Source organism: Coturnix japonica, chromosome 1 (assembly GCF_001577835.2).
Source record: "Coturnix japonica isolate 7356 chromosome 1, Coturnix japonica 2.1, whole genome shotgun sequence".
Taxonomy (NCBI): Eukaryota; Metazoa; Chordata; class Aves; order Galliformes; family Phasianidae; genus Coturnix; species Coturnix japonica.
In genome coordinates, this window is record NC_029516.1 from 51,149,928 (window position 1) to 51,163,860 (window position 13,933).

Consider the following 13,933-nt stretch of genomic DNA (forward strand, 5'->3'; position numbering starts at 1 on the left):
AAGCCTCTTTCCTGACTAAGAAATGACTGATTATTATTGTGGTAAGAATGAAGAATGCAAGTGGTGTGAAGCAGTCAGTGTGACTTTAGGAGAGACTGTCCAGAGATTTGTTTATAGCCATAAGCGTACCAGAAATGGAGTAGTAAAAAAGGGAACAAAATCAGGTGAGTCATTTTGCAGGTTTGAGAAGAGATATCTTGCATCAAATGCAAGATAAATGCTGAGTGATAGTGCTAAAAGAGGAATAAAGAGGGCAAATACATCAGGGGAGAAAGAATCATGAAAGACAGGTAGTTTCATCAGTAAATGCAGCCTAAGAAATAACTTAGGCAATATCCACCTGACTGTTTGAATGATAAACTCTAGGCAGGTTTTGCGGAGCAGCTGGTCTTCATGAACTGCTCCTTGTGGGGACTTCTCTATGATTTGAGGAGAGTGGTAACTGTGGGCATGCAAGAGAGCATGGCTCTTCTCATTCCCTTCAATAGCTTTCTCTGGAAAATGCACAACATAGCAGCAGCTTTTTCTGTGCAGGAACTGGAAAACAACTCAACAGATGGTCTGGAGAATTTATAAAATTAGAAAAACAAAGCAGCAAAAGGCACTGGCTCAACAGCGCTACTTCTAGACTGTCTCTCTCTTTGACGCAGCTAGTCTTGAAGCAGTTTATGAGCTTCAGCCAAGACAAACACTCAGGTCCATTTGGGAATTTTGCTTCAGAGCAGCACATTAATGCTCTGTAAGGAGATGCAGGGCATGTAGTGGATGTTTTCATTATCAGCAGTCCTAATCATCCCAGATCTTTCTTGCTCACTGTTAGTGTACCCTCCTGCCAAGACTGCATCAAGCACAGATGAGCTGTCTTATACAGTGCTTATATTTATCCTGCAGAAAAAAAATAAAATCCCTGAGAGAATGGATCCTCTCCTCCAGACAGTGCACCATGCAGAAACACATGGGCTCTCAGAGGTCCTGTCCCTGCCCAAGAGGCACTACCTGTACCCACAGATAGTTTCTACAGCTCACACAGTCCTCTTTCCTACAGCCTCTCCGGAGACTATGACCAAAACATTGATCCTTTGAGACGGCTAACAAAAAAGAGTCATACCAGGGAGCTTGCTGACCAGAGCAACCAATCTCAAAAGTAACAGTATGTTTAGTTGGGGTAAATCTCAATTCTAACACAAGGACTAGTTGCAAGGATGGATTACCCCCTTTGATTCTTTGCAGTCAGAGAGATCTGCCATCCTACTCAGTGTGTATTTGCATTTTTTCACCTTTATTACTGAGGGTGAAAATAAGCGGGACAAATCTGCTCACAGAATAAGGGTGAAGAATTAAAAACTGGATATGGTAAAAAGAATCTGTTCAGTCAGAGACTGCCAACTCTTCCATTATTACACTGGTAATACATAGGTAGCATTAGAGTGGCAAAAATCTTTACTTCAAAGATTATGTGCCACATCATATCACATCTGCAGCAGGAACTCTGTATATTTGGGATTTCAGCCATCCCTCCAAAGCTGTTCTGCATGGCCATGTCCCCATGGTGGCTTCTGTAAGGAGCTGGGTGGTAGCAGCTCTGAGCATCCTAGAGACCTTTCCCAGTCCTGTTAACAATTTGCTTCAGAGAAGCTACAAATAAATAGCAGCTTGTTCTAGTTTGCACAGATGGAGAAAGCTGTGATGCTGGATTTATGCTGCAGACCATTCATTCCAGGGTGAGAACTCTGTGGTAGCTTCTTTGAAGTCACAAATCAGCTATTGCACTTCTTGCTGTAGCTGAAGGTTAGCTGCAGCATTCGCTGCTGGATTAACCACTGCAAAATTGGAGAAACTGGTGTGAAATAGTGAGTCTCACCACCTTCAGTTGTGTGCTCAGTTCTGTTCTGCCACATTCTCCTGGAGACTGCCACTAAGGCAAGGACACAACATCTTCAGCTACCTAAGTTTCTTGCTTTCTTGCTGTCAGTCTTACTGACAACAAGCTTATAGCTCCTCTATTTTAGAGAACACATCACATAGAAAAGAATGATGTTGGAGAACAAAATCAAAATAAGATAAAGCATCTTAAACAAAGGTTGGTTTGTGTTTAATTGCTCTGGAAATGGCATCCAATTCTGCATTTCTGCATTCTGTAATTGCTGTTTCCTATCTGGGAAATACTAATACCACTTGCACATCTCATTTCTTTGTCTGGAAAACTACTGGTAGTAAGAGATGGTGGCTGTGCTGTTCATCCAGGTGACACAGTGAAATCCTTTTGGACTTTTTCAGCTGGGAATCACCTCCACCTGCAAATGCAGGTTGTTTGCTTTCATATCTTTCATTAAAGGAGAATACAAGATTGGGCCAAGCAAAGGCTCCCACATGAGAACATATTCTTGGCAAGTTCCAGTTCAATTCTAGGTGTGCAGCCTGAAGATGAACAGACTATGTTACCCAGTGCTGGTCCACATCAGTCTAAATAGGCTTTTAGGAGAGCTGGTTTCTTTGAGGTGCAGGTTCAGTCAACATGGAACAGAGAATGAAGGTTAAATCTTTGTACTGAACTAACACTGACGGGTTACACAGAGCATTTTGATATTTCCGAATTTGAGTCACTGGACTCAACATAATCTGGTTAGAGTACAATGCTAGAGGCAAGTCATCTTGCTGTACCAGTGTTTTTTATGAGTTGATTCCTGTTCTTATTTCCTGTAAGTTCTGTGGTCCCATTTTTAATAATATTGTTTATTTTCCTGAAAGTGTTTAATTAGACTGTCAGTTTAAGACAGTTTAATTAGATAGATTTGAACTACTTTTGGCATACAGACCAAACTGGGATTTTAAACAGATTTATTACTTTCTATGACTATTCTTTCAGGATGGGCAGGGCCCAGTCAGAGCTTGATGCCTGATGCTTAGTCATGAAGTCATTATTATTAATATTCTACTATTCTGGTCACAAGGAAGCCTTCTTTCATATTCACTTCTACTATGCTGTAGTAGCTGGGAATTTAGATCAGAAATTACAGAATCATAGAAAACTGGGCTGAGAGAAATCCTGTAAAACTACTCTATTCCTTTGTCCCATGGTAGATTGTACATTCCTACACTGCTTCTAAGAAAAAGTTCATTTAACTTAATCTTAAAACGTCAAATGATGGAGATTCCACAACATCTTTGGGGAATCTGTTATAATGTTTTTCTGTCAGCGGGACAGGTTTGCCCTCAGCTGACTTTGCTTTATTCTTTGTTGTGCAGCAAAACTTGAAAAGCAGATTCAACACAGGAAAGTAAGACAGAGGAAGTAGAAAGGACTTGCAACATCAGCAAATCCAGCTCCTTACTGTTAGGGGCAACCATGTCAGATAAAACCTTTCCTGCATGCATACAAAGCTCAAGAGTTGATCTGGCTGGACTTCTTCCCTAAATGATCAAAACATATTCTGCCAGAGAACCTCAGCTTTCTCAAAGTTAAGAATCTCCCATAAAGTAGAACCATGAAATCAAAGGAGCATTACAAAGTCTGTGAGATACACTTTTGGGTATATTACATGCATAATAAGAATTTTACAAAGTGCCAAAAGATTTGCTAGCAGAATCTCAAAAATGAAAGTTAGATCCTTCCTGAGAATTGAAAACCCTTCTGATACCAATAGTGATAGTTCTGAATTTTCCAACTTAGTGTTTGAGATCTCACAAAATATCAGTCCTTCACTAGGACAGCATGAGATGATCCTAACCTTCAAGAGAAGTACATCTAAGAAAGGAGAATGATCCTGGGTTCAGGAAACAAACAAACATTGTGAGTCTTCTTAAAAAATTCCTAGAAGAAGCATTCCTGGAAGAAGGAGAAAGGCCAGGTGGAATTAACGTCAACACAGAAACTACAAGAGAAAGACTGAATTCAGTAGAATGGGAGAGCAATGTTTTTTGAGCTAAGGATGAAAAAAATGTAAAGTAAGACCTGGGAGAAGGGTGTAACTTCAACGAACCCCTACATGTATAACATGATGGACATCTTAGTCATAACTGATGCTTCAGACAGCATTTGCCAACCCCAGTATGTTAAGTCATTCTTCAAGATGCAATTCTGTGTACTAAGGTATTGTTGAAAATATTAAAAAAAAAAAAAAAAGAGTTGTCTGTCTGTGTTTAGGTATCTTTCTTCCTCTCCTTATGACACGCCATTGAATTTAAACCCTAAAAAGAGACACAACTAATTTTAAATCATGAAGGTTGGTCTGAAAGGAATGCCTCCTATTTTATTATGCTGGCCTACAACTTCAGAGGCAGATGTTGGTGGTATGGCAGTAGAGGCCAGTCCTTCTCAGCAATATTCCGTTACATTTTCTTACTGTGTGACAGATGGCAGTTGAGGGGCAGTCTGAGAAAATAGTGTCTGATATCGAAGCGTGTTTGAAGAAAAGATGTGTAATTAAATACCTTCACCCAGAAAAAAACACACCCATTACATTCATCAATGCTTGCTGAATGTTTATGGAGACCAAACAGTGGATAATGACATAGTGAGGTGGTGGGTGGTGCATTTCAGCAGAGGCAACAGTGCCAGAAGGTCATCTCTACTGGTGCAGAATTTTATGGGTGTGGCATTCAGGCTCTTGTCCATTGCTGAAATGAAAATGCATAGCTAATAATGGTGACTTTTTTTGCAAAACAGTCTTTTGTAGCTGAGAATTTTCTTTGTCAACTAGCATTATTATCCTCTTTGTATCTGTTATAGTTTCCATGAAAATAAATAGGAGTTATTACTTTCAGAGTGATCTACATATATGAGGTCAGGAGCTTTGTCCTTGTCCCACGTCAGCTGTGACAACTTAGTTGGAAGAGTTTACATCTTACTCCATGAAACAGCTGCACTAGCAGAATGTCATGGCCCAATGGATGGGACAACACCTTCAGACAGCACCTCCTAAGGTACTGAGTATTATCAATGAAGTCTTAAATTCCAAACTAAATTAAGCCGAACTAGCACTGAACCACAGTCTTCCCAGAAAAAACATTTTTTTCCAAGGTTCATAACTCAAAGTGAGTCATACTTGATTAACTTTACTTGGGCCAGGGAGACTAATCATGGGATGCTATTTCTATTCCATTTTAGTGAAGTCACAGCAAGCATCAGAATGACGTCCAGCATGGAATATATTATAGCCTTAACATAGTATCACCACTATACCATAATGAAAACAGAACTAGGAACCTTCTCTATTAGCAGAAGTTGTTGTCTTTCCTTATTTTATTATTATTATTATTTAATATTTGGCATGTCTACTCTCCAGTGAAAAAGTTATTAATACACGTGAGACTCCAATCCAGAGAGCAACTGTCCTGCTCAGTTCTTGGTGGGGTAATAGATCAGAGTTTCACCTCCTCCTTCTCCTCACAGCTGCCCCGCACACATGCACACACACACAGAGGCCAGGAAACTCTATACCTATAGCACCTACCTTGGGTTTGAAGGCAATTAACTTCAGGACCATCTCGACAGTGAAGAGGCCAGTGAAGAGCATGTTGAGGATGTTCATGGCTTCCTTGAACATGCAGCTCTGACCGTAGTGCTGAAAAACATCATCCCGGCAGCAGTGAGGTATGGACATACCACCTAGTCATGTAAATGCACGGCTACTGCTAATCTCCCTCCACATCAGAGCTCTCAAAAGGAAATCCCAGTATGTTCCATTTAAAAGCAAAAATTATAGGTCCCATCTCCCATCAAACATAAGCATTTCCATACCTCTAGCCTTTTTTTGCTATCTGACTCTGAATCTTGTCTCTTTTAAAAAATATCACACGTCATTCAAAAGTATCACACACACACACTGAAGGGCTCATTATAAATCTGCACAATGGTACAAGGCAGTTTGCAGTTGTGTTTATTTTACCTTTCTCTAAGACTTGGATCACTTTTTTTGTTTGTTTGATTGTTGTTGTGTTGTGAATGGGAGTTTCACTGCACTGTTCATAATGATACCAAGCCATTCCCCAAGTAATTGCACTTAATTCAGGACTTTACAAAGTACATGAGCAGCTCAAATCATATCTTTCCAAAATACATTATCTTTCATTTGTCAATTTTGAATTAAATTTGTAATCATGCTGCCTATTCACTTAACTTTATTAAGATCTTATGAAGTTACTCTCTGTCATCTATTGATTAATTCATATACTGTCTTCTGCGGATTTCGCCACCTCACTTTTCATATCCCTGTTTCCAGATCTTTACACTTGGGACTGACTGTCTTGCTCAAAGGTTGTCTTTCGGTGCATGTCTTAAGACTGTTGTTGCTTAATTTTGGTAATTTTAACTACCTGGGCTGAATTTTCATATTCTGCATTAGCTCAGGGTGACTTTTTTTGAAAGGAGCTTCAGTTAAAACAATTCAGCTGCTGATGAAGGACAGGCCAGGGACAAAGTGCATTGTTAAGGCTTCTTCAGAATTTATTGTGTTATTTCCCCTGTGAGATTCTAGTATCTTCAAGACTTAAAAACTTGGAATTTTACTGGAATGTGGCTTTTGTGTCAGCTGTTCCTTACGAAGTTTGACCAAATCTGACCACAAGCTTTTGAAAAACTATGCTTTCCTCAGGATGGGCATAGGCTTCCTAGAATCTCCAGAGATGCTGTCCTGCCTGTGGGCTCACGAACTTCTCACAGCTTCTAGCTCAATCTGCCCTTGGTGTGCATCAATGTCACAGCAGCTGAGCAGGCTCCAGAGCTTGAGAATGAGCATATTAGTCCTCTGTTGCTTCATGACACAACAAGGCAGTATATCCTACAGATGTGAGCAGAGTGGTAACAACTCAAAATGAACAGGGAGGCAAGGGAGATCTTAAGCAAAGAGTTGAAGGAATGAGCCAGAAAAGGGCATTCTTCAGGAAGTGTACAGAACAGATCATGTCTCTAAATGCTCATTCTCTGACTGAAATGAACATGGAATTTTTTTTGTTAACTGACCACTTAGTAAAAGTTATGTCTTCCTCCTCTTCCTTGCTCTCACACCTACACATATTAAACTATTACTTTTATTTGCTTACTTTAGAGATCTATCTTTGGTTGTCTCTTTTGAGGATGGGCAGCCTGGTCTAGTGGTTGGTGACCCTGCCTGTGGTGTGGGGGCTGAAGCTAGATAATCATTGCGGTCCTTTTCAACCCAGGCCATTCTATGATTCTATGATGATGATTAACACTAGTTTTTGAACACCCTCATGCATTAAGGAAAATGTATGCTCAGTGTGGTGATAGTAAGGCAATCAGTAGCACCACGAGTGAAGTGAGTTAGCAATCATCCATCAAGAAATGTTTTAGGTAGGACTGATCCCAATTTGCTGTTATGGAGAAGAAAATACAGACAAGTTTCTATGATTCTTAACACAGAACAAAGTAGATACCAGGGATCTCCTATGCTCTATTCCCACTTTCACAGAATCATGGAATTATAGAAAAGGTTGGAAAAGATCACTAAGATCATCTACTTTTTATCATAGAAAAGACCATCCCCACCATGCCCAATAACCATGTTCCTCAGTGCCACATCTACACAGTTTTTGAACACCTCCAGGGATGGTGAGTCCACCACCTCCCCTGGGCAGCCTGTTACAATGCTTCCCCACTCTCTGTGAGAAGAAATGTGTCCTTCCTGGAGCCCTTTGCCTTTCAGGACTATCGCACAAGGAACTTTCCCAACCAATGTCCTAAACAGCTCAAAGTTTTCCCTCCAGAGGTCCAAAGCAGCACTTTTGCTGTCTCCCCTCCTGACTCTATCACTTTGTGGTTACTATACACAAAATAGCTTCTGACAACTACATATATCAATCCTTCTCCATAAACAGCAGGTCTAGTGAGTCACCTTCCCTGGTAGGCTCTCTTACCAGCTGTGTCAGGAAGTTATCTTCCACACACTCCAGGAACCTCCTAGACTGCTTCCTCTCTGCTGTATTGTATTTCCAGCAAATGTCTGGTAAGTTGAAGTCCTCCATGAGAACAAGGGCTAGTGATTGCATGACTTCTGCCAGTTGCTTGTTGAATGCTTCATCCTGGTTGGGTGGTCTATAATAGACTCCCACTGGGATATTATCTTTATTGGCCTTCCCCCTGAATCTTATATGTGCCAACTCAACCTTATAATTACCAGCACTGAGCTCTACAACATCAAAATAATTCCTGACCTATAGAGCCTTGACTGCTTTGTTTACCAACCTACTTACTCCCTACTTTTCAACACAGAAAACACCAAAACCGAAAATTCAGATCTCAGTTGAGTGACAGTTCAAGGTTTATTCTTGTACTTCATAGAATACAAGTCAGAACTGAGAAATCACTTGCACTGTACAATTCCTTCTATCATGTTCCTCTCCCACTCTCCCTCAACTCATGATGTGCCACCAAATTAGGTCTCAATCTCTGTAATTTCTAAATTTCCCCCAACAAAGTCTAACAATTCATCACCTGTGAGGTTTTCTACTTGCTTACTTACTTGCATGGCCAGACAGATGGTGTTCAGCAGGATCAAAACGAACATCAGGTATTCAAAATAGGTGGAGTTGACCACATACCAAACTTTGTACTGGTACTGGTTTTTTGGGATGTACCTCCGCAGGGGCCGGGCCTTCAGAGCATACTCTACGCACTGGCGCTGTGAAAGAGGCATGGTATGTTTAAAAATCAAAAATAGAATACAAGATTGATTAACTACTTCCAGATATAATAAAAGCACAATGTGCTTTAGTCTATTTTCTCAAATGACTGCTTAGAAGAAGAATTTCTTTTAGGTCATAAAGTGAATGTGTATGTTCCACCTGTTCTGGACCTCCATATATATTTACTTTGGCCAGAGAATGCTCATCTAATTTCACTGAATCAAATGGTACAGCACACATTTTATAGTAAATATTTTTGTTAGTTCAAATCTTGCAGAAACGTTTTTTTTTTTTTTTTTTTTACCTGATTCCTGAAAGATGGCAGTGAAGCCAGTTTAACGATTCATCTTGTTGGCAGTTTCACATGTTACTCTCTGTATATATATCAATCTTAAATTCTTATTGCCAAGGCATTTCTATCTTTAGAGGCAGTAAGTGGTCATGAATTACCTGGTTCTTGTCCAGCTCGCAGTTCTTGTACTCGCTCTCCCCCTGCTCCTGGAATGTGACGATGACGAAGCCGACGAAGATGTTCATCATGAAGAAGGCAATGATGATGATGTAGATAATAAAGAAGATGGAGATCTCAACCCTGTGATTATAGATGGGTCCCACATCCTCCATGTGGGAATCAATGGACCTATACAGCAACCTGGAAGCAAACAGGAGCCCAATGCAGAGAAAATCTGCAGCTGTCATGAGGCCTTATAGGTGATGATATAAGACTCATCTGTGTGCTTTTCTTCTAGTTGTATCAAAATTACTTCATTCATAGGTGCACTGACTTGCACTGATTTGAGTATAAACTCTTGCAAAAGAAAGGACACAGCTTTTATAACTTCATACATTTGAACCTGGTCAGGATCAAAGGTGAAGGGTATTTGTAGTTGAGCAATAAAAAAACCAACAATAAACATGCCCTTCATCTAACAGAAGAGTCTGTGTTGTTTGGTATTGAGTTTTGTGAGAAATGAGGATCTCAGCACTTTTAACATTTGTTAATGCTGCTGTTGGCATCACCTGGTGACAATTCAAGGATAAACCCAGGATACCCTACCACACCTATGTCAGTCTGACTGAGTGGAGTTGGTGGTGTCCTTTGTCCCTGTGACATAGATGGGACAGCCTGTGCCTGTTGAGTTATCTTATATTTACCTGTACTGCACTGGTGGATTTCATAATGGCCCACAGGCTCCATAGGAAACTTTTAACATTTACCAATATTGAAAAGTGCCTGACAGGCATTTTTATCCCTTTACATACACAGTATTTGTAACAATTATTGTTACTATTGCTGCTGTTGGCGATAATTTCTTAAGTGCTACAGACAGCACTGTAAACTGTTTACAAGCTCAAGAACTGCAGTTCATGCAGGTCCTGAGGAACTTACAAAGCTCATAATACTACAATGACTGCTGCTATTACTGCTACATTTAATGCTCTAAAATTTTTAAATACTTAGAATGGGAAGGACCGTTCTCTACATTTGAATTTTCTCTTCTGAAATGAATGAGGACATTAGTAGTGAAGCATTGGCCCAAGAAGCACTCACTCTGGCCAGCCCTCAAAGGTTGAGACAGTGAAGAGGGCCATCATGGCAGTCAAGACATTGTCGAAGTCAAACTTGCTGTTCTCCCAGCTCCGGGGCTGGATCATTGGCTGACTGACCTCACCATCCTTGTATGTGATGTAGTACCCTCTGTGGGTGGAAAGGAGAGAGAGAACATAACAGAACTGCACTTCTGGTACCTGGCCCTGAGAGCAGGTGGCCAGTGAAAGGGGCTAAGTGGGAAAGGTCAGACTCACCTGCATTCTGCTTCAGTCTGCTTGGAGCTATCAGTGCAGCTGTAGAGTTTGCCCTTGAAGAAGAAGAAAGAGGGATGAAACTTCCTTTCCTGACAGTGGAAAGGTTAGGTCTGATCATGTACCAGAGAGGCTGCATTTACTGCTTGCTTAACTGCTATGTTTACATGCTCTTTTGCAGGCAGATGTGAATGAGCTGGACCAAGAATTGCCTGTGTCTGGGTACCTCAGGGCACAGACTTTCATTGGCTTGCACAGTGTTCTTCTGTGTATATCCTGAGGTATGTGTGCACTAAGTGCTGCTGAACACTGGCTGTCAGAAGGGTGGTGAAGGGCAAAGAAATGAAAGTAGACCTAAAGAACAGACTGAATAATCTCCAGTGATTACCACTGGATGAATGCCCCCCTCTTCTGCAAAATGTTATGTAGACAGCCTGCAATTACCAAACCTTTAGAAAAGCCCCTTTCACCTCTCTGTCACTATGTCATACCACAAGCAATTTGGAGAATAGGGTTACTGATGATTTCTTACAATTACAGATGAGTTGCAACAGTTCTTAATATGATCGACCCAGTTTAGGTAATTCCTGGCAGCAGGAGACCAGGTAATACTAACAGTGCCCCACATACTGTCTTTTACATGGGAAGATTCCATCACACCTTGCTTTTTTCATGACATTTTTCTTCCCACCCCAGAAAACAGCTCAGTGTAATGGATGAATGATTGGGTCCAATGGTTTTACCTTAAACAACTGAACTCCAATGCAGGCAAACATGAACTGCAGCAACGTTGTGACAACCACAATGTTACCAATGGTTCGGATGGCAACAAACACACACTGGACCACATGCTGCAAATGGAAGATAGGAACAAAAGTAACTTGCAGATCTGTTCTGAAATGAAGCCCAAGAGTATAAGAACAAATACAAGAATTTCACTTAGTAACTAAGTAATGTCTCAGGAAAAGGGAGAGAAAACCAGTGTGTGACTTTTATCTCTATACTCTTCTAAGCAGGCAGAAAGAGTCAGGAAAATACCAGAGCTCAGCTCTCTGAAACGTCCAGTAGCACAGCCTTATGTAGCTGGGCATTCCCCAGCCCACAGGAAGAAATTTAACTAATAGAGCAAGGCTTGTGAGCCTCTTTGCCCTATAGAAAATGACATAATTTAACATCAGTGGCAGTGCTTAAACACTATTTGAAATGTCACAAAAGTCCTTATAGCCTCAAATAACTTGAATTGATACTTTGCAGAAGGCATTGGGATTCTTCCAACCTTTAGTCCTTTGGCTCTGTTGATGGCCCTCAGTGGTCTAAGCACTCGCAGAACACGCAAGATCTTCACCACATTGATGGCACTGGATCTGGAAAAAAAGTATTGGGAAGTTTGAGAGAGACAATATTATGAGTGTGCTGCAAGGACAGATCGATCTCACCTACTCTTTCTTGTCTGAAATCCTATGTAGCCTTAGACAGGTTAGGACAGCTAGAGTCAATTATTTGCTACTTGCTACACCTTGGGAGTGAGAAAACCATTCTCATGTCACCTTCATAGGGCTTGCTTCCTGATCCTGGCAGCCTCAGTATACATTCTCCTGGCTTTCACCAACTATGCTATATTAACGAAAGGAATGGAATATAGACAGGAATTTTTTCATAAGCAGAGCAAATTGCAAAATACTCTGTAAATATCTAATGGAAACTATACCAAGATGTAGGCACCACAAGACATTTTCAGGTAAGGCTTAATTAAATAAGCATTCTGCTGAAATATTCATAGAAGAATGGACAGTCCAGACGACTTGGGCATTAAAGTACATTGCCCAGGTAAGGTATGATTCTGCAGTGTGTTTGGCCTCTGATTCTTCAAAGCACTTAAATGTGTACATAACTTTACGGATGTGGAAACTCTCACTGAACAGGATGACCTATATGCTTAATTTTAGGTGCTGAACACAACTACCTACTACAACTGCAGAGCTCTTTTTCTTCCCAGACTAAAACCCTGACTGAAAATCTTCTCCATGCTGACCCTTCTACTGATTTTGAGAACAGTTTTTATGCAAACACATGAATAGTTTGGTTAGAGCTGTAGGAATGAAACAGGATGTCAAAATGTCCTCTGAGCTATTATTAAGACTTCTACTGAAAGCCCAATGAACCTGAAAAATCTTTCTACTTGACTTATTGAGCTCTTAAACATATCATACATGTGCTGCTAACCTCTGATGAGAGCAACAAGGACCTGATTTTTTATCAGGCATGCTGTTACTTAGGAAACTTGCAATCCAACACAAACAGTTCCGGTAATTCAAATGAATCTGTAAATTTTTAAGTAAATTAGCAGATCACAATAAAAAGTGTATTCACAGAAGTGGACTCATCTGATGCTGCCACCAGTACTCCATGCATTCTTGCACAGCAGCTCTTAAAGTGCTTGGTGGTCTTCCATTGACCAAGACTCACAGCATACTAGGAAGCAGCAAAACACTATCACCCTATTCTATAAAGAAATAATGAGAGCTCTGGGACGGAACAGTAAGTCACTTAGCTGCCCTGATCTGACAAAGTGACTCATACATCTTGGAACAAAGCTGAGTGCTATAATTCCCAATGGACCAAATTTCTTGTTCTCATTTGATCTTTCAGGAAGATCTTCTACCCAGATCACTGGTATAGCATTTTCCAGCCATTAGATCCCCTCCTGAGAATGAATTTTAGTGCCTCTAGAATCATCTGAGAAAAGTGTCTTGAGGTTCACGAGAACAATTTTACCCAGATGAAACAATGAGATTGAGGCACCATCTCCCAACCCCGCCCTACTGCCCCCCAAAACCAACCAGTCAAAAATAGCTCACTCACTGAATTCCAAAAGAGATGAGAGAAACGCTGACAACCAGCAGGTCTAAGATGTTGAAATAGTTTCTGCAGAAGGAGCCCTTATGCAGGAAAGCACACGAAGACACAAACACACTTTGCCATTAGCATCCGTTCAGAAACCAAACCCACCTGGTTGAGCTCAGTGTATATATTTGGGTAGGAGTGGCATTTCTAACATAGCAGACTATCTATCCAGAGGTCCCAAAGGAGAATTTGAGTCCCCATGGAAAGAAGAAAGAGTGATGACAGTAAGATAACTATGAAAGACCTAACTAGGGAAAGCCAGTACTAGGTTTAGTGAGGAAAATATGCAATTCAAGTGCATAGAGTACATAAAATTTAGCATCAGTAAAATAATTGTTGCAAAAACTACTCCTTGCACATATATGAGTTTCTCTTTTTCTTTAGTGGGGGGTGGACACTTGTGAATATTATGCTAAGTATTATCTAAAGGCATCTTTAGCTGAACTGAATAAAAAGCGTGAAATAAAAAAGGCTCTTTTTGTGATGCTTTTTAATGCACATCTGCAATGGACAGTTGAGCTCTCTTCCTTCTGTGAAAAAAAAAAAATAAAAAAAAATAGAATTCCTAAGGGATTTAATGCTT

At 40.5% G+C, this 13,933-nt stretch overlaps 1 protein-coding gene across 1 annotated transcript in view; it reads right to left on the reverse strand.

Annotated features, from left to right (window-relative positions):
• The window catches only part of CACNA1C (calcium voltage-gated channel subunit alpha1 C), a 451,547-nt gene that overhangs the window by 61,829 nt on the left and 375,785 nt on the right, over positions 1-13,933 (reverse strand). Inside the window, exons 23-30 of the mRNA XM_015865321.2 lie at positions 13,309-13,402; positions 11,723-11,810; positions 11,190-11,297; positions 10,450-10,502; positions 10,196-10,342; positions 9,094-9,295; positions 8,481-8,639; positions 5,454-5,564 (exon numbers count right to left, since the gene is read on the reverse strand). Of these exons, the coding sequence (XP_015720807.1) occupies positions 5,454-5,564; positions 8,481-8,639; positions 9,094-9,295; positions 10,196-10,342; positions 10,450-10,502; positions 11,190-11,297; positions 11,723-11,810; positions 13,309-13,402 (962 nt within the window). The remainder of the gene's footprint in view (positions 1-5,453; positions 5,565-8,480; positions 8,640-9,093; positions 9,296-10,195; positions 10,343-10,449; positions 10,503-11,189; positions 11,298-11,722; positions 11,811-13,308; positions 13,403-13,933) is intronic.